This window comes from Penicillium bovifimosum, assembly GCF_028826915.1.
Source record: "Penicillium bovifimosum strain IBT 22155 chromosome Unknown utg000005l_segment0_segment0, whole genome shotgun sequence".
Lineage (NCBI taxonomy): Eukaryota > Fungi > Ascomycota > Eurotiomycetes > Eurotiales > Aspergillaceae > Penicillium > Penicillium bovifimosum.
The window spans coordinates 5,625,141-5,646,329 of record NW_026622714.1 but is presented as its reverse complement, the minus strand read 5'-3'; the positions used below and the strand labels follow the sequence as shown (position 1 = coordinate 5,646,329).

General features: G+C 50.3%; 7 protein-coding genes across 7 annotated transcripts; 3 read left to right on the top strand and 4 right to left on the bottom strand.

The window, feature by feature from the left end:
• Positions 1-539: 539 nt before the first annotated feature.
• Positions 540-3,530, bottom strand: N7515_007373 (uncharacterized protein; the record flags this gene model as incomplete). The annotated part of the gene is made up of 3 exons (XM_056668117.1): positions 540-2,465; positions 2,531-3,249; positions 3,317-3,530. The coding sequence occupies 3 exons, from the start codon at positions 3,528-3,530 to the stop codon at positions 540-542; spliced, it is 2,859 nt and encodes a 952-aa protein (XP_056521713.1).
• Positions 3,531-4,097: 567 nt separating this feature from the next.
• On the bottom strand, positions 4,098-5,553 carry N7515_007372 (DUF803 domain membrane protein; the record flags this gene model as incomplete). The annotated part of the gene is made up of 6 exons (XM_056668116.1): positions 4,098-4,545; positions 4,604-4,895; positions 4,953-5,113; positions 5,166-5,256; positions 5,317-5,407; positions 5,458-5,553. The coding sequence occupies 6 exons, from the start codon at positions 5,551-5,553 to the stop codon at positions 4,098-4,100; spliced, it is 1,179 nt and encodes a 392-aa protein (XP_056521712.1).
• A 1,588-nt stretch (positions 5,554-7,141) lies between these two features.
• N7515_007371 (uncharacterized protein) lies at positions 7,142-9,902 on the bottom strand (the record flags this gene model as incomplete). Its single annotated transcript, XM_056668115.1, has 2 exons — positions 7,142-8,746; positions 8,805-9,902. 2 exons carry the CDS (start codon positions 9,900-9,902, stop codon positions 7,142-7,144), a joined length of 2,703 nt encoding a protein of 900 aa, XP_056521711.1.
• Positions 9,903-10,320: 418 nt separating this feature from the next.
• On the top strand, positions 10,321-12,032 carry N7515_007370 (coatomer subunit delta; the record flags this gene model as incomplete). Its single annotated transcript, XM_056668114.1, has 4 exons — positions 10,321-10,323; positions 10,378-10,821; positions 10,873-11,069; positions 11,132-12,032. 4 exons carry the CDS (start codon positions 10,321-10,323, stop codon positions 12,030-12,032), a joined length of 1,545 nt encoding a protein of 514 aa, XP_056521710.1.
• A 1,495-nt stretch (positions 12,033-13,527) lies between these two features.
• Positions 13,528-16,369, top strand: N7515_007369 (CeGAL family transcription factor; the record flags this gene model as incomplete). Its single annotated transcript, XM_056668113.1, has 4 exons — positions 13,528-13,834; positions 13,913-14,016; positions 14,067-14,842; positions 14,899-16,369. 4 exons carry the CDS (start codon positions 13,528-13,530, stop codon positions 16,367-16,369), a joined length of 2,658 nt encoding a protein of 885 aa, XP_056521709.1.
• Positions 16,370-17,829: 1,460 nt separating this feature from the next.
• Positions 17,830-18,795, top strand: N7515_007368 (uncharacterized protein; the record flags this gene model as incomplete). The annotated part of the gene is made up of 1 exon (XM_056668112.1): positions 17,830-18,795. The coding sequence occupies one exon, from the start codon at positions 17,830-17,832 to the stop codon at positions 18,793-18,795; it is 966 nt and encodes a 321-aa protein (XP_056521708.1).
• A 541-nt stretch (positions 18,796-19,336) lies between these two features.
• Positions 19,337-20,370, bottom strand: N7515_007367 (uncharacterized protein; the record flags this gene model as incomplete). The annotated part of the gene is made up of 3 exons (XM_056668111.1): positions 19,337-19,516; positions 19,570-19,783; positions 20,072-20,370. The coding sequence occupies 3 exons, from the start codon at positions 20,368-20,370 to the stop codon at positions 19,337-19,339; spliced, it is 693 nt and encodes a 230-aa protein (XP_056521707.1).
• Positions 20,371-21,189: the final 819 nt, after the last annotated feature.

Here is a 21,189-nt window from a genome sequence, read left to right as displayed (position 1 = left end):
GCGGCCTGGCGGTGACGAATCTCGATCAAAGGGATGAATATCATGTTGATATGTGATGAAGGAAGGTGGAGAGGAGAGTATGTGTCAAAGGGAAGTCACGAATGACAAGATATGGCGGGAGCCGCCGCTTAGAATATTCAAGGTCTACCTATGAGTGACTTAATTCGTCAAAGAATCCCGGTTCTCCCTCTTCACTACCTGCGGATATTGAATTTCATGGAGATAGCCTTATCTGTGTTCAGTCTTATGGTCTTATCCCGGACTTCCAGTACAATAAGATACTTGCTCGTCATTGTTAACATACACACACTCTGGCTGCTGCTTTACAAATTACACTAATGCCAATCCCAACTGTATCATTATAATAGATCTTAGCGACGAAGCCATTCGTAGATCCTTTAATCGATGTATGTGCGCTTGACAGAGAAGCCTGTGCCATAGTCTGCAAAACGGTGCCTAAAGAGACCCGTGTAACACCTTGGCATGTATCAGGACAATGCCACGCATATGTGCAAAGACTGCAAACTCAGCTTCGAATATCATGCCCAAACCATCTTCTTCAGATCATAGACAAGATATTCCAACCATCCAGTCCTCTTTTTGGCATCAGCCGAGGATATGATATCAGACTCCTCCACAGCAGAAGCTGCATCAATATCACGACCCTGGCCTGCAAACATAGCCCGCTCAATATCCAAGCAGATCGAACGGATCCGATCCCTCTCACGAACTGTTGCTGCGCTAGCACCAAGCCTCGAACTGGATACTGAGTTCAACAGTGGTAGACCCTTGAATGCGACGAAGCGAGTCGCGGAACGCTTGCTCCCACGCAGCCAGGAGACAAGGTCCCATTCACTGTTGGCACTTGTGGTGGTCTCCAAGGTGCTTAGATCGACATCGCTTTGTAGGGACCGAGTGTTGACACGGAGAGTGTTGATGTCCCCATCGCGGTAGACAATGACGAGACCGACGTTGCTTTCCTCGTTGGCTTGACTATCTGTCAAAATGGACGTGATATATGTACCATAGTGGATGCGGGAGATAGAGCGCAGATCAATCCGTTCAAATGAGCGAACTTTGTCGGTCTCCCAGTCAAAGCGGCAGCTGTAGACCGCGGCGTCGGTTAACAGCAGAACTGATTCCTCAAAAGGCAGGGTACGAAGAGTATTTGGTTGACGGGGTGTCAACATGGTCCAGCCGCCTAGGAATTCTTCGGACGGGCTGCTGATGACGATCTTGCAGCTGGTGTCAATGGCATTCTGGCGAAGCTTTTGGACTGAGACCCCTGGATCCGTGGTCTGAAGTTCAATGGCGAACTCGTCGAAGACCTGCGTTGAGACATTGCCTAGGAGATAGTCGATGCAAGCTTGGGAGAAGAAGTCGTTGACTATGTTGTTATAATAGCGGGAGAGGGTCAACCCAAAATCATTGAGGGCACCCCGATAGTCTCGCTTGCGTGTGCGAGTGTAATCTCCTTTCAGAGCCGCGGTCGATGAATACTGCTTGGAGATGGCATCCCCGTTGTCTGCCCAAAGCGTATTGAACCATCGAGTAGCAGAGTCACCGCCGAGATCAATGTCAATTCCTTCGTTCTCAAGCTGATGTTCAAGGACCCATTGGCCAAATGCACACTGAGCAACACCAGTGCGATCGAGACAATCCATGCAATTGGTCCTGATGATGCCCTTTTGGGTTTGCAGTATACTATTGTCAGTGACAATGGTGTAGCAGAATTCGTTCAAAGTATCCTGCAGACGATCGACCAGCCGCGATACATTTTCGAACTTCATACCCCGGCATTCGCGATGGAAGTCAAACCATTCCAGTTGCACCGGGGTCCCGTCAATGCCACCTGCAGCGTTGAATGATTCGGTATATCTTTCATATTGCTCTCCTAGCTTCAGTTCACCTGCGAGCTTGTCAATAAGAGAAACTGCTTGAACTTTCCCGTATCGTCGGCTGAGTTCTCGGAAGTGTCGGCCGAAGGCAAGCAGATTGGTGTCTGCAGAGTGATGGAGCACGGGAATTGGCTTCAATGCGTATGGTGACTGAGAGAAGTAGAGAGGGATCGAACCGCGGATCTGCAGATAAGAGTAGGCGGAGTGAGAAGGAGCCCAATCCGGCACTGAGAGGATCTGCTCAGTCTCCACTGTGTTGGCAGTGTTGCCCTCGTCGTCAACACCACGGCGCAGGTAGCGAAGACCCGGTCGGTTGACGGACCGTCGAGAGATGAGGGTCAAAAGGTAGTCACGCTTGCTGTCATCAACTTCGGCAGCTTCAGCCTCATGCTTTTCACCGAGAATTCGACCTTCAGATAGTTCCTCTGAGGAGTCTTTCGATTGCTTCTTTCCAGCGCCAGCGACTGTAAATTCTCGTTGACCGACAAAACCTTGAATGAGCGGCAGAACAAAGCCATGAGCTCCATGATCGATAAATGCGTTCATCAAATGTCTGTTCCAAAAGTACTATGACTCGGTCAGCAAGCAAAGCCTCGCGGCAGATATCCTGCAAGGCCATGGATCACGCATACCAATGGATCCACCAATTTGTGGAGAGGAAGTCGATCTCTCCGAGCTTCCTGCATATGCAAAGAGCGTGTAAGATCATAATCGTATGCAAAGGAAAAGTTATGCGATGCAAACAAAAGCTTCGTATACCGTAGCAGCTTCGGTAACAATTCCGCAGCTTGCCCGTACTTGGGGTTTTCAGCCTTGCTTTGAGCCTCAACCCCTTCAGCGAGAACTTCTTCCATAGCATCATGCGCTGCCTCACTGGCGTCGCCAGAAGAGCGGGAAGCTCCATCAAAGGGAGAGTCTGGTACGTCCGGCTCCAGAGCGCCTGGTCTAGGCAAGCCCAGGTTCCTGCGGGACAGCCAATTGGCGGCAAACCTGCCAAAGCGGACCTTCTTCACAAGCACATCTTCGGCGATACTACTGACACTGTTCCCGCGGGCGTGAGGTGTGCTGCGGGTGGGCGACGATGGCAAGCTGCCGATCTCCGCCTCCGCCTCGGCTGTGTCAGTTTCGTTGTCGGGAAGGTCATCTTCGTCTGAAGACGAGTCAAAGGCAGCCTCCTCCTGCGATGATTCTTTCTTAGCTTGGGCGATTGCGCGGGAGGCATCTGCTTGGGACGTGGTCGGAATAATCGCGACGTTGGTTACGGTATAGATCGGGTGGCCTTGAATCTGTGCCACCTGCTGGCGCTGCGTGATGGAAATGATGAATGAGTATGAAGCGACAGACAAAAGACCTGTAGCCAGAATCATCTGGTTAGTCTACCGTCTTCTTCGCTCAGTTCACCCACATCATCCACATACCCACTAAACCATAGGCCTCCAAGGCGTCCTTTCCGTCGAGTGATTCCGAGGCAGAAGTAGGCAGCGCTGTGATTTTGTTCGTCTTATAATCAATTCGGATAGCTGAGGTCTCATTGTCACTTCCGGTATTATGCCGCGCACCGTTGGCTTGCGCATGCAGTATGAGGCCATCAACCGCGGCGACGACGGCCAACTTGCGCAATAAAGTGGGCATCGCGCTGGTTCCCCGCGATTCAAGATCCGGAACAAATCACACGACTGCCCTTGGCGTCTAACTAGCCCTCAAGAAGCTATAGGTATATCCAAGGACATGGAAGCATTTAAATACTGAGGTGATTGGAGAAAGAGAACTGAAGTTGAGGGCAAGAATCTTGGAATGGCATGTTCGACAGCTGACCTGCAAATACATCATCGGCCCAGCCCCACTCTGAATACATTGCCAATCTATTCTGAGATCCAACATAAACAAATATATACAAGTCTCCTGTCATATCACGGAGAAAATAAAGGAACAGGAGAGAAACCAAAAAAAAGTCCAGAAATCGCAACCATCCAGAGAAACCCAGAGTCATATCCAGTCGTTCATACAGACAGGTCCAGTGCCTGATGGGTTCGCCCGAGTCATAATGCAGCTTTGGCACTTTCGTCGGAGAACAGTAAAAATACAAGTGGAGATCAAGCCCGTGGAAGGAAAGCTTTCGAGCAGTCGACTGTGTAAGGAAGAAACATCTCAGATGGCCTTGTGATCAGACGACGGAACCGAACCTCGGCATCACCGAAATCACAGCTGACTGTTCCGCTTGGTATGCATTGCAGTCTGCGTATCAGTCCGCTGGAAGGTTGGACCTGCCCCCCCATCAACTGTTTCTGTCAAGGTGCTCATGCCAATTCCATTCTCCATGTCATAAGCGTGGATGAGCCCTTCGCGATCGCTGTTTCCATGATATGCGCTTGATGAGCTTCGGCGGGATTGCATAGAGCGCCTAGTCTGGAAGCTCGTCAAAGCATCCGTTGGTACCCCATCTTCGTCCAGTTTAGAGTTCACCAAGCTGTGTCCATCGGGGTCATGTCGCGAGAGGTTGAGGAGGTAAACGCCGGTGAAAATGATGAGGAAGCCACAAAGCAGGGATATCGTGTTGACGGCGTCCGTGGTGTTGAATCCCTTGAAAAGAATGAACGAGGCACAGAGGGTCGCGGTCGTGAAGGTGACATAGTAAAGCGGGTTCACACTGTTGAAGACATTGTGTTAGCTTCGGATCTTTCGCCTGATTAGGTCCTCACACTCACATTGAGGTGGAGAAAGAGTTCAAAGCCTTATTGAAGTAGTTCATCTGAGTCAGAATGCAGAATCCGGTCACAATGGCGAAGACGTAGGTGGATGCGTGGACAAATTGGTTATTGCCTCCTAGGGTCAATTTCACTGCAATGCCGAAGGCCTTGACGGACATGACGGAAACCGATCCAACGGTTGAGCAAATCGAGATGTAGATGAGGGGGTTCTTCTTGCCGTAGAGCGGCGCAACTCGATAGATCATCACGGTTGAGAAGACTGCAACTGTCAAACAGTAGAAAAGGAACCCTGATCGCAAAAGTCAGCAGAAGTTCTCGGCGCCGGGTATTGACCGTATTTTCGTACCTGGCTGGACGGCATATCCAAGGATCTCATTGACTGTTTCAACCTGCTTGTCCGGAGGCGCATGAAGAACGATGACGACCGACCCCAGCAAGCAAAGCGCGCAGCCCAATTTCCCTAATACGCCGAGTTTTTCGTTGAGGAAGTAAGAACTCAAGACCGCACTGCGCGATGTCAGCTATGTGATTATGTGCCTCGCTGACTGAAATCCCTTACCCGATAAGAACACTCAGAGCGCCCAGGGGCGTGACCAGAATCGCAGGCGCAAAGGCGTATGCGGCAAAGTTGGCGACTTCACCGAGGGCGACTATAAGCCGATTAGCATCCTGTTGGTCCTAACGGGAGATCTGGCCATTGTGTTCCGTACGTGTCACTATGCCACCCCACCACACCGGACTTCTCAGATATGCAAATCCTTCTCCTTCGAATCCATGGCGTTCGGAGGCCTGCATCAATCCCTGTATTTGAACCCGTTAGCCAGTCTGATCCGATTTCCATCACTTTTGACCGAAGCTCCGCAGTCTCCAACCAGCGTGTCCATTTTCCGGGGGATTCGTGGCAGACCGACCTTTTTGGTGATAACGAAGCTCGTACCGATCGCCATAGTCGATACAATGGCTAAAATGAGCCCAACATATCTATAGAGGCGCAGTGCGCGACCAAGTTAGCCCGTGGCCAGTTTGTTGTCGGGGCCAATTCAAAGGGAATTGCGGGAGCCATACTTGTCTGGAACCATCTTGACGTAGCTGATATCTTAGGAGCCGAGTGCTCCTACTGTCGAAAGACCTCCAGTGTGGCAGTGAATTGGGGAATGAGCGAGAGACTCGGGTGAGCGAAGGGAGGAATCGGTAATGGGCTTGGCCCTAGGGACGAAGGTCAAAGGGGGGGAAAGAACAAAAAAAGTGAAGGGAATGACGAATGTCAGTGAGCCAGAAAGACGAGCCAGCCCGAGATTCTGCAATGTAGGATGAGTAAGGAGGATGAAAATGCGGCAGATGATGAAGACAAAGGTGTTTGTGCCTGCGTGCGGTGGGGTTCCGTTTCAAGGCCGATCGGGACGCGTAACAACGGTTGAGAGGGCTCTGGAGGTTCCGAAGGGGCTTACAATTGTACATGTATGATAACTTTGAATTTTATGAATTTTTATTTCTTTCTTAAATGTGAATAAGATGAGTCTAGGTCGTAACTGTTGTTGATCCGAGCGCAGAAATAGAAATGCCCCATAAGAGCCCGGTGGACCTTGAACCGGGAGAGGCTAATAACCGTCAACAATGTTACCTTGTATCTGTCCTATCTCCCATTCATCGACTACTGTGTACGTGTCACTTGGATTGTTGTACAGTCTCTGACTCTCCTTGTATTTTGTATTCTGCCAAGGTACGGAGTATTGGATTCAACCAATTCAATTGGACCCTGAAATGAAGCCAAGATCGGCGTTTCAGCTCGGGCCGAATGCGGCATGTGTTTCTATACATAGGCCCTGGGAGCCACCTGGATATTATCCTCATAGCTAGACGAAAATGGATATACTAGTACAATGGCGATCTATAAGACGAAGGGAACTAATATGGGGCAAGTTTATGGCATATACACCTTCCAGGTTATACGTGATAGCTAACACACACCGGAGTTTCGTGTAGGGCAAAAGATTCATTGAAGAATGCTACCAATAGGTAAACTAATCCCTCGCGCCAATGCACCGAATCGCCAGATCCTAAAGGGGTTGCAATTAAAAAACACACAGCCCAAACGGGCGCCCAAAACACCAAACAGAAGTTTTGCCCGAAAGACCGGGGAGGTATCGTAATTGGATCGCAGGGGAAGCATATGAAGACAAGAGAAGAAGGAATCTCAAAGAGCAAAATGGTGGGCAATTGTGAATTGGGTCATGCGCCGCAGGCACCTGGAATTGGATCCGGGCGCGAGATGGGAAAGAGGCTGCACACTCCGAAAACTCGAAGGGCGTGCGCTTGCTGGGGAAGGGGTCGAACATACCTGTTTCTTGTTAGCTGCCAAACGGGACACTCCGTCCACCGGTCGAGGTCGTTGCTGGCAAGTATGAATATTAGTACGTTGAAGAGGAATTAGACGGATGAAGCGAGCCATTGATCTCCAGACTGGCTGCCCACGAGACATGGCGGATCAGAAGTCGTGAAAAGAAAATTCCGGGAATGAGAAGACAAGAGCAAGCTTTACGAAGGGCGGCGACGTTTGGTCTCGAGAGTGGGTTCCTCCAAGTCCCAGTCATCTTCATCTTCGCGGGACCGTTTGGAAGACATGTTATTGTTGGGGGAGTCTGTCAAGGAGGGGTCTCCGGACACCTCTACGGCCTCCGTTTCTTCGACATAAGTCTCGTAGTCGCCGAAATGGTTTTCGTTTTGATCGAACTCCTGTTCGTCGGCGTCTTCATCTCCAGCTGTAGCAGAGGCAACGGATCCATCTTCGAGCTCATCATAATCTATGCCTTCGAAGTCATCGAGGGTATCACTCTCCTTAACTCCAAGGGGAGTCTGTAGTAGCTCTTCGGCGCTTCCAGGTAAATCATTTGTGGGCTCCGGCGTTTGCTCCTTGGTGCCAGAGGCATCCTGCAATTCGCCGCGAAGCGATCGAGCGGTCTGGTCCTGGGAAACATCGTCGTTTCCACCCTGTAAGGAAACAGCCGGAACGATCTCGTTCGTCGGTGGGGCATCTAACTCATCTGCGACCTCTTCATCGAGGACAGGCACCTGGTCATCAGGTTTTTGGATTTCAGCAGCACCAGTCGGAACGATCTCGTTCGTAGGTGGGGCATCTAATTCATCTGCGTCCTCTTCGTCGGGGACAGACACCTGGTCTTCAGGTTGTTGAATGTCAGCGTCACCAGTCGGAACGATCTCATTCGTCGGCGGGGCATCTAATTCGTCTGCGTCCTCTTCATCGAGGACAGGCACCTGGTCATCAGGTTTTTGAATCTCAGCATCACCAGTTTCGCCAACGGTAATATCTGCCTGAGAAACTCCTGGATCCTCATACGGGCTCATGTGTTCATGTTCCTGATACTCCTCACCCTCGAGTTCGCCATTTCCATGGTCCTCTTCGTAGTGATTCCCGTTGTCATTTTGGCCCGTACCAACATGTCCATGTTCCAAAGAAGCATCGTGGATGCTACCTTTGATCTCACTCTCTCCAGTGAAGCCAGCTACCGTGGCACTCGAATCGCTATGCGGACCGTCGGAATCATAATGCTCTTCTGTGGGACCGTCAGGACCATCATGGTATTCAGCAGCTTGGTTATCCCTGTATTCCTCGTGTTGTTCCAGTTCCTCGCTTTGGGGCTGGATGGCATGGATTGCAGACTCAGCTGCAGACTCCGCCTCCTGTTCGCCAGAAGCGGTTCCATTCTCATCCTGTGCACGGCCGGTCTCTGTCTGGGATGCAACCGGAGCCTGAGCGCTAGCCTCCTCTCCTTCAGGCCCTGCAACTGGTTGGGTGTCGCGACTCGTATCCTCTTTTTGAACCTCGCCGGTGTAGTACAGTTCATCTTCATGTTCTTCCGCACCACGGGCTTCAGGATCCTCCTCGGAGCCTGGCCCGGCTTCGTCGTACTCATCCCAAGAGTGAAGTTCGGATTGAAGCTCAGAAAGTGTCTTTCCAGCGATTGCGGCGGTATTGAGTTCTAATATCTCATCCGAGAAAGCACGCTTGCTGCTCAGTGTAAGGTAAAGGGCATCAGGCTCGTCAATGCCATCGTTGCGACAAAGTCGAAGGTAAAGGTCGAGGATCTGATACAGCGTAACTTGAGATGTATGGGACGAGTCCTAGAAGGGCAGCCGGTTAGCGATTTATTCAATGGGGGTAGGTTGATTGGGAGCTTACCTCTGTCATTTGGATGCCGAGGGGGTCGACGTCAATGACCAGGACGTCAGTTCCAACGGAGTCCTCAAGGACCTCTCGCAGTTGCTTGAACAATTCACCAATGTTGTCATAGGCTACATCTTCATCCGGAAGGAAGAATGTCTCTGCCGAATCTCCCTCAAGGGGAGGGAAAAGAGCGATCTCGGAGTTTTGGTACAGGATTTTCACTGGGTGTAGAGTTTCATCCGTGTATGTAACGTTGTGGAGAGAGTCCTCCGTGGGCGCAGCCTTGTGATTCTCTTCGGACTCAGGCTGGACTTCTGGATGCACAGTGGCATCGGCCTTGATATCAATCCGACCTCTCTGAGGGGAACTCTTGATTTGGCTGGTCTCCAAGCCCTCGTTGGACGCAGTTCTTACCTCGGTCTCCGACACAGAAGGTTGCGAGACTTCGTTGGCTTTTCCAACAAGTTCTGGATTTTCGTGGTTACCACTGATATCGGTATTCTTGACGATTGCGGACGGTTCCGTGGGAAGACCATCAATAGTCGTGCTCAACTCGGCCTGTGTGCCAGGGTCGTCAGCTCCGGAGACAGGAGCTCCGTGTTGAGCTGGGGCAATTTCTACAGCGTCATTTGAATCTTGGGGTGCTGCCTCAAGTGGTTCCGCAATAGGGATAGTGGCATCCTCCTGAACAGGACCAGCAGCATTCTCATTGCTAGCCATTAAATCAAGTTGAATGGAGGAAACAGCAATATCGGCCTGGGCGACGGGCTCACTTTCAATCATTTCCTCTTCATATGGCTCGTCGTATTGGACGTCGATGTCGTTGTCTTCGTCGGCGTAGTTGTCAGCGTCGATCATGGATCCTTCCGAGGGTTCATCGGCCATGTCGGCATCGTAGATCGCGTCATTGTTGCGAGTATCATGTTGGGAGGTGTTCGTAAATTCCTCCGCACCCATCATATCACTGTCCATGTTCGAAAGCTGGTCTTCCATGAGGTCGATATCGATGTCGAAATCGTCAGCCTGCCCTTGATAGGGCGAGGCCATTTCCATGGAATCATCCATAGCAGGGACTTCCATCAGGGTGTCGGCAATCAAGTGTACTGTTGTCATAGCAAGAAAGTGCGTAAAGGTGCTTTAGGGGTCGTGGTAAGTGCCAAAACGTTCAGAACGGACATTCCATCAAAGCGGTTAAAATGAGAGTTCAAATCGAAAGAAAGTTATGCTTGGAAATACCCCAAGTAAGAGCAAGGTAAGACCAAGAATGGGCTGAGACTTTGTGGGTGTACTTGACGCGTGAGCAAAAGATGAAGTGAAAGAGAAAGTGCCGGTCCAACAACTAAGCGAAAGGAGTGCACGGGCCAACCGCCGCCGAAGTGAACAGAGTAGCTCCCTACCGCTGCCAACCATCAACAACAGGACGTCCGCTTTTAGTCCACCCTACGCTTCTCTATCTCAGTTCCAAATTCGTATCTACATTCACTCTTTCTCTGTCCTTCATCTGCCCTTCTCGTGCTGCCGTCTCCTCATCATGGTATGCGTTTGTTTCACTCAATTCGTGGGGCTGTCGGACTAATCAACACAATAGGTCGTTCTGGCAGCGTCGATTTGCACCCGCGGAGGCAAAGCGGTCCTTTCTCGCCAATTCAGGGAGATATCTCGTTCGCGAATTGAAGCCCTTCTCGCCTCCTTCCCCAAGCTTGCGGACTCTGGAACCCAGCATACCACCGTCGAGCAAGACAACGTGCGCTTCGTGTACCAGCCATTGGACGAGCTGTACATTGTGTTGATCACCAACCGCCAATCGAACATTCTCCAAGATATTGACAGTCTCCATCTGTTTGCGCAAGTGACTACCAGCATTTGCAAAAGCCTGGACGAGCGGGAGATTCTTCGCAATGCCTTTGAGCTCCTCAGCGCGTTTGATGAATTGGTGACCCTAGGGTACCGGGAGAATCTTTCTTTGTCTCAGATCAAGACCTTCTTGGAAATGGAGAGTCATGAGGAGAGAATTCAGGAGATTATTGAGCGGGTAGGTCATGGATTCACCACCAAAGGTTGAGCGCGGCTGACACATGAATAGAACAAGGAGCTGGAAGCTAGTGAGGAGCGCAAGCGGAAAGCCAAGCAGCTTGAAATGCAGCGTAAAGAAGCTGCTCGCTCAGGTCGCTCCGCAGCCCCAAGAGCCCCGTCCTACCCTGTCTACACACCTCCCGCGCGCCCCTCAGTGCCCGACACTTATGATTCATATGAGGCCGAGAAGAAGAAATCTTTTGCCAAGTATGTTTGGCTGATCCAGGATCTGCTCAATGTGGGACTACTGCTAACTGTGTGATCATTAGACCACTTCCCACTCGCGGCAAGGGCATGCAACTGGGCAAAAAGTCTAAGGCAACTGATATCTACGAGAAGGTCCGGGGTGATATGGGCCCCGAAATTGAAGAGGAGAGCCCGTTGGTAGCTCCACAAGTTTCAGCTCCCGTGCAAGATATTCCGTCAGCACGCGAGTCTCTCAATTTCGACCGGGAGCCCATTCAACTCACAATTGCTGAGACGATCTCAGCTACACTTTCTCGGGAGGGAGCTTTGAAGTCGTTCGAGGTTAAGGGTGACCTCCAGCTCCGTATCACTGATCCCTCACTCACCAAACTCCGACTCGACTGCCAGGCTGTCCCCACACATGGCGCACAGTTCCGCACCCACCCCAATGTCGACAAAGCTCTTTTCACCAATTCTTCTGCGATTCAACTGAAGGACACCACCAAGCGCTTCCCTGCCAACAACTCTATCGGCGTGCTCCGATGGCGTGTGGCCAGCTCGGCCGACAACGCCGATATCCTCCCCATCACATTCACTGTTTGGCTCAACAAGGGCTCCGACTCCACCACTGTGACCGTAGAGTATGAGCTCACCGGTGAAGACAGTCTGCGCGATGTGGTTGTTACCATTCCATACGGCACGGCAGAGCCTGCCGTATCTAGCTTTGATGCGGTCTATGAGGTCTCCGGTGACAGTCTGGACTGGAATTTGGGCGCTGTTGATGAGTCGAATGCCTCTGGTAGCTTTGAGTTTGAGTCTACCGATGCTGACGAGAACGACTTCTTCCCCATGAGTGTTCGTTTCTCGAAGACTAAACCTTTCGTGGATGTCGACGTCACTAGTGTTTCCCTGCTGGAGATGGACGAAAATGTTGCTTTCTCAAAGGATGTCCGAAGTGTTGCGGAAAACTTCCTCATTGAGTAAAAATGGGCTTGCACTACTACTGTATAGAGTTCCTAATGATGTTCGGATTGTGGTGTTACCTTTTTGATTTCTTCCAAGATCGTGTGAAGCCAATGCCTGATTTCTTTCTCTTATCAACCTCTTCACTCACCATCGTAATATAATTCTCAAATATCTGTCGAGCCCAATATCCGTTGTCAAATTGACGTGCTGTTCTAAACAACGGGGGTGGAAGCCTAACGAACAAGGCCATAAGGCTGGGCATGGAAGGCTATGATCATTGGAACGTAAGTTGGGCCACGTCAGAATTATTGGCAGCGCATCTCAATCATACTAGACAGACACGGCACACCAATGCGGAAAACAAATGAGAATTGCCGTCAAGCTTTCTGTCCCCTCAGAGAAATCATTATCCAATTTCCGAATGAGGTCCTGCCCTGAGTGCCAACCAGGGACAAACCACCTTAAACTTGGCGCCGCCACCGTCTAACGTCAGTTTTACTTCGAATCCCGGGTCTGGGCCTCTACTTACTATGTGGAGACAGCTGATTAGGATGGATTTACTTCATCTCGATGAAGATCGCTTATTTAACGCCGCGTGAGTTGAGTGTTGTTCGTGATATCCTTGAGGTAATCGACTTGGAGCTTCAATGGCGATCTCAGGTGTGCGTCTCCTTGAATGGGAGTTGCCGCTCTGTTCGATCTCTATAGCACAACCCTTGGTTGCTGCATCGGAGTCCAGAGCCAGTCGGTACCAACAACCGATAGCTGGAGCTGTCAAGAGATGGATCACCGGGGGCGGGGATACGTTGGTTGGGCCAATGCGGCCAATCCCTTGGGGTAAACAGATGCGAGTCCTTATGAGCTATCTGTTTGATGGCAAATAGCGTGATCAATAACCAGAAAGGAGTTATTTTGCTCATGAAAACGTTGGACAATTTGCCCCATGCCCTACGAGGAGACTGAGGCAAACTCACATGCAACCTTTCCTATTCTGGTGAACGGTGGCCATATTGCGCGTTTACTCAGTGCCCTAAATGAGCAGGACGTCATCACAAAGTATCGACTTGACCAGCTCACGATTACCAACGGTGCTCGAGACCCTTCCCCTCATTCCTGTTCCCCGATCTATGCTTCTCATGGGTCTAATCTTGGGGCTCTTCTATAAATCCTCCCATTGACTTCCGTCTGGCCTCGTGGCATTGTATTTGACTTGACAGATACGGCGGTAGAACAAATTGCTGGTATTGTCACCTCAATATACACCGGAAGCTTTCCCAGACCTATGGATTGTTTAAATTCTGTTCACTCCTACAAGTAAGTAGACAACAGCTTCAGATCCTCTTGGTGGACATTTTACTGACGTTCGATGAGCAGCTTCATTCATCATAGCTTTTGTGGTTCACCATGAGCAACATCCACTTCCCCCGTGGAGTGATCAACAGAGCCTCTTCAAATTATCGTGCGCTGATGCAGATACGTGTAATCAGTTGTCCAGTGTGGTCAGTGTGAAATCATGCTCAATTCCAATTCCAAGAAGAGTTATCTGATTAAAATTATCTACAGGATACCCCAGCATCTCAACTCCAACGAGGTGACCCTGAAGGTGGAACTAAGAAAATGGCCATCCCGCGACTCGCGGAGGGAGCTGAGTCTGCTTTCACGTCTCCTGGCCGGTTTCACCGCCGCCATGTTCGCCGAGCATGCGAGTCTTGCAGACAACGAAAGACCAAATGCACCGGGGATAAGTCTGGATGCCGCAACTGTCGAGAGGCTGGAATCATCTGCTGTTATACCGATGGCAAACGGGAGAAGTCCAAGCGGTATGTGTCCTGGCCCACGAGACCTGGTGCCATTGCAAAGATTAACTAACACTCGGGTTCACTAACCAAGGCAATTAGCAAGCTTGTCTGCAAAAGTGCAGGCATACGAAGATGTCATCAGCAAGCTGAGCAATCGCTTCGGCGTCTCTGATGAGCAGCTCGTTAACATTGCCTTGGCAGCGGTATGGAATCCCATACACACCCAATGAATACTTTCCCTGATGTTGTACAGGAGTCTGCACCTGACGTGGCATTGGATCCAGAAACATGCCTCGGAGCAGCTGGTGAGCGAAGAATCTCATGGCATACTGGTTCTGAGCCACCGCCCTCCCGAGCATCGTCTATCACTCCTATGGAATTGGGCGACCAGACAGAGGAGGACTTCAACAGAGATGAAACCGCCCGAGCAACAGGATTCATTGGAAAGAGCTCAGAGATCACTTGGCTCCAAAGACTCAGCAAAGAGGTCAATAGCGAATGCGAAGCTTGGCCTGGAACGATTCCCAGAACAGATGACGACAACAGTCTGCCCTCCCCGACCCTGACCCCTCGACCGGAGAATTCAAGCGAGCCATGGGTGGTAGCTTCAAATTACTATCTTGACGACCTGGATATTCCAACTGCAGATCAGAGTGATATGTATGGCGTCCCGTCGCGGGAGACAGCAAGCAAAATGCTCAACGCCTATCTGACGTCGGTGCATCCTTCCTTCCCAATCATTGGGGTCTCGACATTTGTGCCCCAATTCCAGGTCTTCTTCAGCCAGCCTTCCCTCAAGCCGGGCAATAAGTGGCTTGCTATTCTGAACCTCATCTTTGCCATTGCTGCAAAATACGGACTTCTGACGAACTCGGACTGGAAGAAAGAGGATGATGATCATCAGATGTACTTCTCGAGGGCACGGGCGCTGAGCTCAGAAGATCAGATTCTTCACCATCCCGATCTACAGCAATTGCAAGTTGAAGGGCTTACTTCGTTCTATCTGACTGCATCGGGACACATCAATCGGTAAGCTAATACACTCTCAACCGCCGATATACATGCTCACAGCGTTTGTTATGCAGAGCCTGGAAGCTATGCGGAAGTGCTATTCGAGGGGCCCTTGCTCTTGGATTGCATCTGCGCAATGTGGGCGCGAGCATCTCAGACACCTCCAAGGAGATCCGCTATCGGGTGTGGTGGTCGCTATATACACTGGAGCATCTACTTACCATCATGACTGGGCGACCATCATGTGTCACTGACAGCTCTTGCACTACGCCAATGCCCATTCCATTTGATGAATGCGACTTCCAGAAAGAAGAGGTTGCTCGGCTGATGGGCACAGCTGTACTCCGTACGTCCAGCCTTTTGGAACGAGTGCCCACCAACAGCAACCCAGAAGACCTAGAGTCTACAGCTGGTTCTGAGTCAAACGATGTGCCTACTGAGAGCGAGCCAAAGATGAGTCGAGCCGAGTATCTCAAAAGCCTTCCGCCTTGCACTTCACTTTACTTCCTACAGCTGGCCTCTTTGACTAGCATTTCCAAGCGGATGACAGTGAAACTCTACAGCCCAGAAGCACTGCAGTCCCCATGGGCAAGCACCGAATTCACCATCAAGAGCCTGATGCTGGAAATCGATTCATGGTTCATGAACCTTCCCGCGGCATACGATTTTACCTCGACACAGACTTCCCAATGCCCCATAAGCCAGCGAATGGGTCTCGCGTTCTTGTTCTACAGCATCAAGATCGGAATCACCCGGTCATGTCTTTGCCGCTTAGATCAATCACCTACCGAGGATGACAAGACTTATGAGTTCTGCACCAAGACTGCAGCAGAATGTGTCGAGGCTGCTTGCCATATGCTTACACTATTCCCGGACACCCCAGACGCAGTACTGCTCTACCGCATGTCGCCATGGTGGTGTACATTACACTACCTGATGCAGGCAGTTACTGTCCTCCTACTTGAGCTGGCATTCCGGGCCCAACACGTCCCCGAAAAAGCCACAATGGTGTCTAAAGCTGCCAAGAAAGCCCTGGACTGGCTGTCGGCGCTGTCGAAAACCAACATGGCATCTGAGAGAGCTTGGAAGTTATGCGACGGGTTCCTCCGTCGTATGGCACCACGCATCGGAATCAACGTGAACGATTTCCCCAGAGCCGAAGAGTCAGACTCTCTATTTGATGTTCCTGGCACCGCAGACTCGACAGAAGAAGCGCCGGCGGATGATGTGGCATTCGATCCATCTGCGAGTATTCCTGCAGACGTCGCAGTCGACGCTATTTCCGCAGAGCTGGACCCCATCGCCTGTTCGCCAATGGGCAACCCCGACCCTTCGTCTCTCGACATGCAAGAACCCTATGGTCTTGAGGCGCCGGATCTACTCGGGCAGTTCATTAAGCAGGAGAAGGATCTCTCGGGCTGCAACTCGTATGACGAGTGCTTCCCATACGACCCTGCCACCGGTCAGATTACTGGTTCTTTCTTCCCATCTGGTCCGAATATGGAACTTGATATGGGTTATTTCTGGGGTGATCCGGTGTGTTGAACGACCAGGATGATCCATGGCGGCGAAAAAGCAAAGAAAAGAAAACAAGAAAACATACAAAGCAAAACGGAGCAGAACCAGATTGGAAAAAAACATCTGCAGTGACTTGGATTCGGGTTCTTTTATTCTGTTCCTTCAATTGCAACCCATCAAAAGAGATCATTTCGCGCCTGTCTTCATATACTTAGATGCTATAGACGCCATAGATGCTATACAGAAAAGCGACTCATGTTTTTCCGAACTTCTTCCCCAGTAACACAAGACATACAGTCCAAATTGATGCTAAAGTATAACGTTGAGATTTCACCTCACTCACGGTTACAAATGTAGTTTCATGTATCCCCAACCTACACATCCTTCATCTCTCCCATGGATTCTCCAAAGCCAAAGATGCTAAGCTTCTCTCAGCACCAGATCATCCAGATCCATGTAACCTAGATACACGCCCGGAAGAAAGCCGTGGACAGATCAAAGATTCTAGACCGGTCGAATATAGCCCCATTGTTCTCTTTTGGTTCTCAATGTATTCAGCCTTGCATCATGGCTCCATATCTTGGGTCGAGCTTCGGACTCGCCGCGGTGGGGGCGACAGCCATATCGTGGACCGTGGTCCTGGATCAGTCATTGTGACGTGAATAGGTAGTTGGGTTTCAGCTGGAAGGCTAGCTGGATTTAGTAACTGGACATGTGCTCTGTTGTTTTCAGGCATTGACTCTGTGTATTGTGCGTATACATCACACATGTGGAAAGATCAGGTTCTATCTACATTCTACAAAAGCATTCTCTGCGCCGTGATCACAAGTCAAGCATTAACCCTTCCGCTACTTCGGGGCTCTATAACATTAGAAGAAGGACTTGAGCAGTAAGAGAATATGCTTCTCGAAGTGTCTTATCCAGATTCCCGGTTCAACTTCTTTCTCTTTCTCCTCAATCATCGCGACGACATTGCAGCACTCGTTCCAGAGCATTTGGGACTATATCTATCCAATCAGTGTCGTCTGGGATATCCGGGGGAGTGGTTGCATGGCAGCTTCAACGTTTGCATCCCCGTTTACGTCGACAATTGGAATAAGGGGTCAACTAAAGCGTGTCCTCATCCGGTTTCCTCTGCCGTACAAGGTGGGGGAGTCAACTTATCCTGGAGATGCCGATGAGAAACTCCGTTGTGAGGCCGCCACTTTCATTTGGATACGAAAGCATCACCTTGGTATCCCGATTCCTCGCCTTTGGGGGTTTGGATTTGCTGGAGGTGAAACTGTACGTCCTAAAGACCTAGCAGGACCTTTAACTTAGAGGCTAACAGTGATTGCTCACAGTTCACCACACCCGAGAGCATGCCTGTGATGATCAGGGCGATTTGGTGCCTCTAGCGATGCGTGTCATGGCTCTTAGGATTTCCACTACCTTGCCCTTATGTCATCCATAATCGTCAACAGGTGCTGGAGCACGGATACCTCATCATGGACTATATCGATGAGCCAGATGTGCAGATGTTGTCAAAAACTTGGCAGAACGTGCCACATGATCCAGAAAGAACAATTAACCTCTATCGGAACCTATCCCGCATTATGCTTTCCTTGAGCCAGATTCCATTGCCCCGGATAGGGGCTTGGACGATAGACTCAAACGAAGTATTACAACTTTCCAATCGGCCTCCCACTCTTCGCCTTCATCAGTTGGAAAATGCTGGTGTCCCGACCAACATCAGCAGGGATTTGACATATCCATCAGCCGATTCATATTACTTAGATATTTTGTCCTGCCACGACAGCCGTATACGGCACCAGCCGAACTCTATCGAGGATGAGGAAGACGGGCGTGCCCAGGTTGCGAATCTGAGCATCATGCGGGCGCTGCTGCCTCATTTCACCAACCGAGAATTCCGCCAAGGACCGTTCTTCTACCGCTTCACAGAACTGCACCCAAGCAATATCTTTGTCGACGATCAATGGCATATCCAATATCTAGTCGACCTTGAATGGACATGCTCACTTCCAGCTGAGACCTTGCGCCCTCCGTATTGGTTGACCGGTCATACTATAGACTGTCTTCTTGATGAATGCCTGGCCACATTCAGCAAAGAACATGACAAATTCATGGAAGTTTTTGAGCAGGAAGAGAAACAATTTCCGCCTCTATTCAATACCTGCGCGTTCCGCACAAATTTCAGAAAGGGCTGGAAAGTTGGAAATTTTTGGTTTTTCCACGCTTTGGACAGCACCAAGGGCCTATTCAACCTTTTCCAAGACCATATTCAGCCAAAATTTGCGCCATCTCAAGTCGATCACCCATCAGACTTCTCGAGAATAGTATCCGAGTACTGGGCTGTGGATACTAAAAATGTCATGGAGCAAAAGCTGAAAGATAAAGAGGCTTACGAGAACGAGCTACGTCTGCGTTTCCAAAATGCACCTAACCGCACATGATACTGAGCCGGTGTAATAATTCTGTGTTAGAATGACTCGTAGTTGGTGGGTTAAGACTAGGACTCACGGGGCTCCTTGATTTCTCTTTCCTTGTTGAACCTGTGCCTAGCCCTCATAAGAAGAACTTGGGCATCAGGATATTCGGGGTGTTTGACCATATATAGGTCAATATCTTTCCATTTCAGCGCATCGTTTCCCCCCTCGTATGGAACAGGAAGACAATACAAGGGTTCCAGGTCGGGCTGATGTCGAGACCGTCATTTTCCGCAGGGTGGGCCGTGGGAAAGGCTATATCGCAAGCGGCCACTTAATGATGCGTGATAAAGAATCCCTCGTTAATGCTAAAGGGCGGCTGTTATTTCGCGGTCCGTAGCTAGTTCCTTCTCCGACTCAGACAAACCTACTTCGAAGGCGATGGTGAAATATAAGCTGGGTCTATTCAATCAGAGAAAGGCATCAGGAATAATAATATTGGCATCAGGAATAATAATATTGGTATAAGCTATAACTGATAACTAAGCGATTGCTCAAAGGTTAGGCATTATGCCGGCCGGAAGTTCATCTTCTGGAAAGCCTCAGTAGCGTACCGCCGGAGCAAATTGATATCACAGCGAAGGACATCGGTCGGACTCCGACCTTGCGGTACTGCCGACAAGAACACATCGGCCAGGGTGAATTCCAGGTACTGGGGTTGCGGCGGGCTGGAAGCAGGGAATATGGTCTGTATTCGTTAGACTATATCACTTTAAGTCTGACATGAGGTCTTGAACATACCTGGGAATGGGAAATGAATGGTTGTTCCCGCTGACTGAGCCTCCATACTTGGAGTGTCCCTGTCACTGTGCGAGTGTCTAAGGAGGCAGTCCATTTCACCGTGACGACCATATGGGTCAAGCCACCACTCCCTCGTAAAAGGAGTTCAGCGTCCGCAGCTAGTTCCTCCTCCGACTCAGACCAACCCACTTCGAAGGCGATGGAGGGATATAGGCTGGGTCCATTCAATTGGAAAAAGGCATCAGGCTGTTTTTTGCTCTGATGTAATGGCGAATAGCGTAGATCGATCGTAGTTCCACTCCCACAATGAAATAAGGACACCTCAGGTAGGCTCAGAGGGGAGTGAGACCATAGCATCCGGCATTCCTGCAGCCAAACGTGTACACAATCGTGTGCCAGAGTGGGCATTTTCACCCGGATAATTCGGGCTTCCGCATTCCAAGTTAGGCTGCCCAGGTCAGCCCTTCAAGAGCCACTGACGAGCCATTAACGAGTCACTTACCGTAATCGCCACTTCTCGTCAACCGCGTCGTACACTGCTCCGCCCCAGTGTAGAGGTACTTCGGTGAAGGTATATTCTGTGTCGGAAGACGTGGATTGATGCCACTGTTCGAGGAGAGTCAAAACAGATTCTGTGAACCCTGACTGGTGGTCAAATTGCCTAGCTGAAAAGGAGCCCTCGAGACAAGAGTCTGGAGACGAGACAGAGGCCGTAGATGCGCGGGGAGAAAATAGACTCGACGAGTCGTGCGCCGAGTCTGAGGAGCTCGAGACCGAGATTTGTGAATGTTGGGGAGACATCTTGGAGCTGGAGTAATTTGGAACAGCAGACTTGGATACGGAAGTTGGGAAGGAGTAGACCAGAACGGCGAGAAAAGGCAAGTGGTCGCGGGCCAGTTCAAGAAACTGAAGAAAGAACGGAATGTCATGGTGATAGTTACTAGTAGTAGTAGTTATGTAAACGGGGGCGGCTGAGGTAACTGAGGCAATGGAAGAGCAAGATCGGGACAAATCATGCACTAAACCCAGTTGGACATATAGCACTAATCCTAATTAGGGTGATTACATCTATAGAATCGTGCAGCTTCTATATTTGCTCTTTGGTTGACGCGACGAGAATAGATCAGCGATTGGATGTCAAGGAGAATCAGGTGGATAACCTTCCCTCAACCTAGACCTAGGGACTTTCCCCAATGCTCCGAGATTGCAGGAAGCCCGGGAGAGAGGAATTAAGTCCAATCTGTTCCAGTGGGCAGATAAAGATTTGTCTGTTGTCCTCAATGTTGAGAACAATCTATGTCGATTCGTTCGTCTTTTGGATCGCAGACATTGTACCGCGCTTAGTTCCATGATATGTCAGACTCCTGCAGGATCCTAATTATTACGACACTCTACCAAGAGCGGGTGTCTCACAGAGGACTTGGACGTGCCGGTCTGCCAGGGACCAGGGTTCGACCAAGCCACGTGACCCTGCTTGGGGTTCTCCACAGTGTAGGCCACAGAGTGACTGCCCGCCCGTAGCCTCTCCACAGACTGCGAGCCAAGGACTTATCACGCGATGGGAGGACTTCGAGTTCGGCCGTAGCGCTCTTTAGTCTTAGTCTTTACCTCATAATCTTT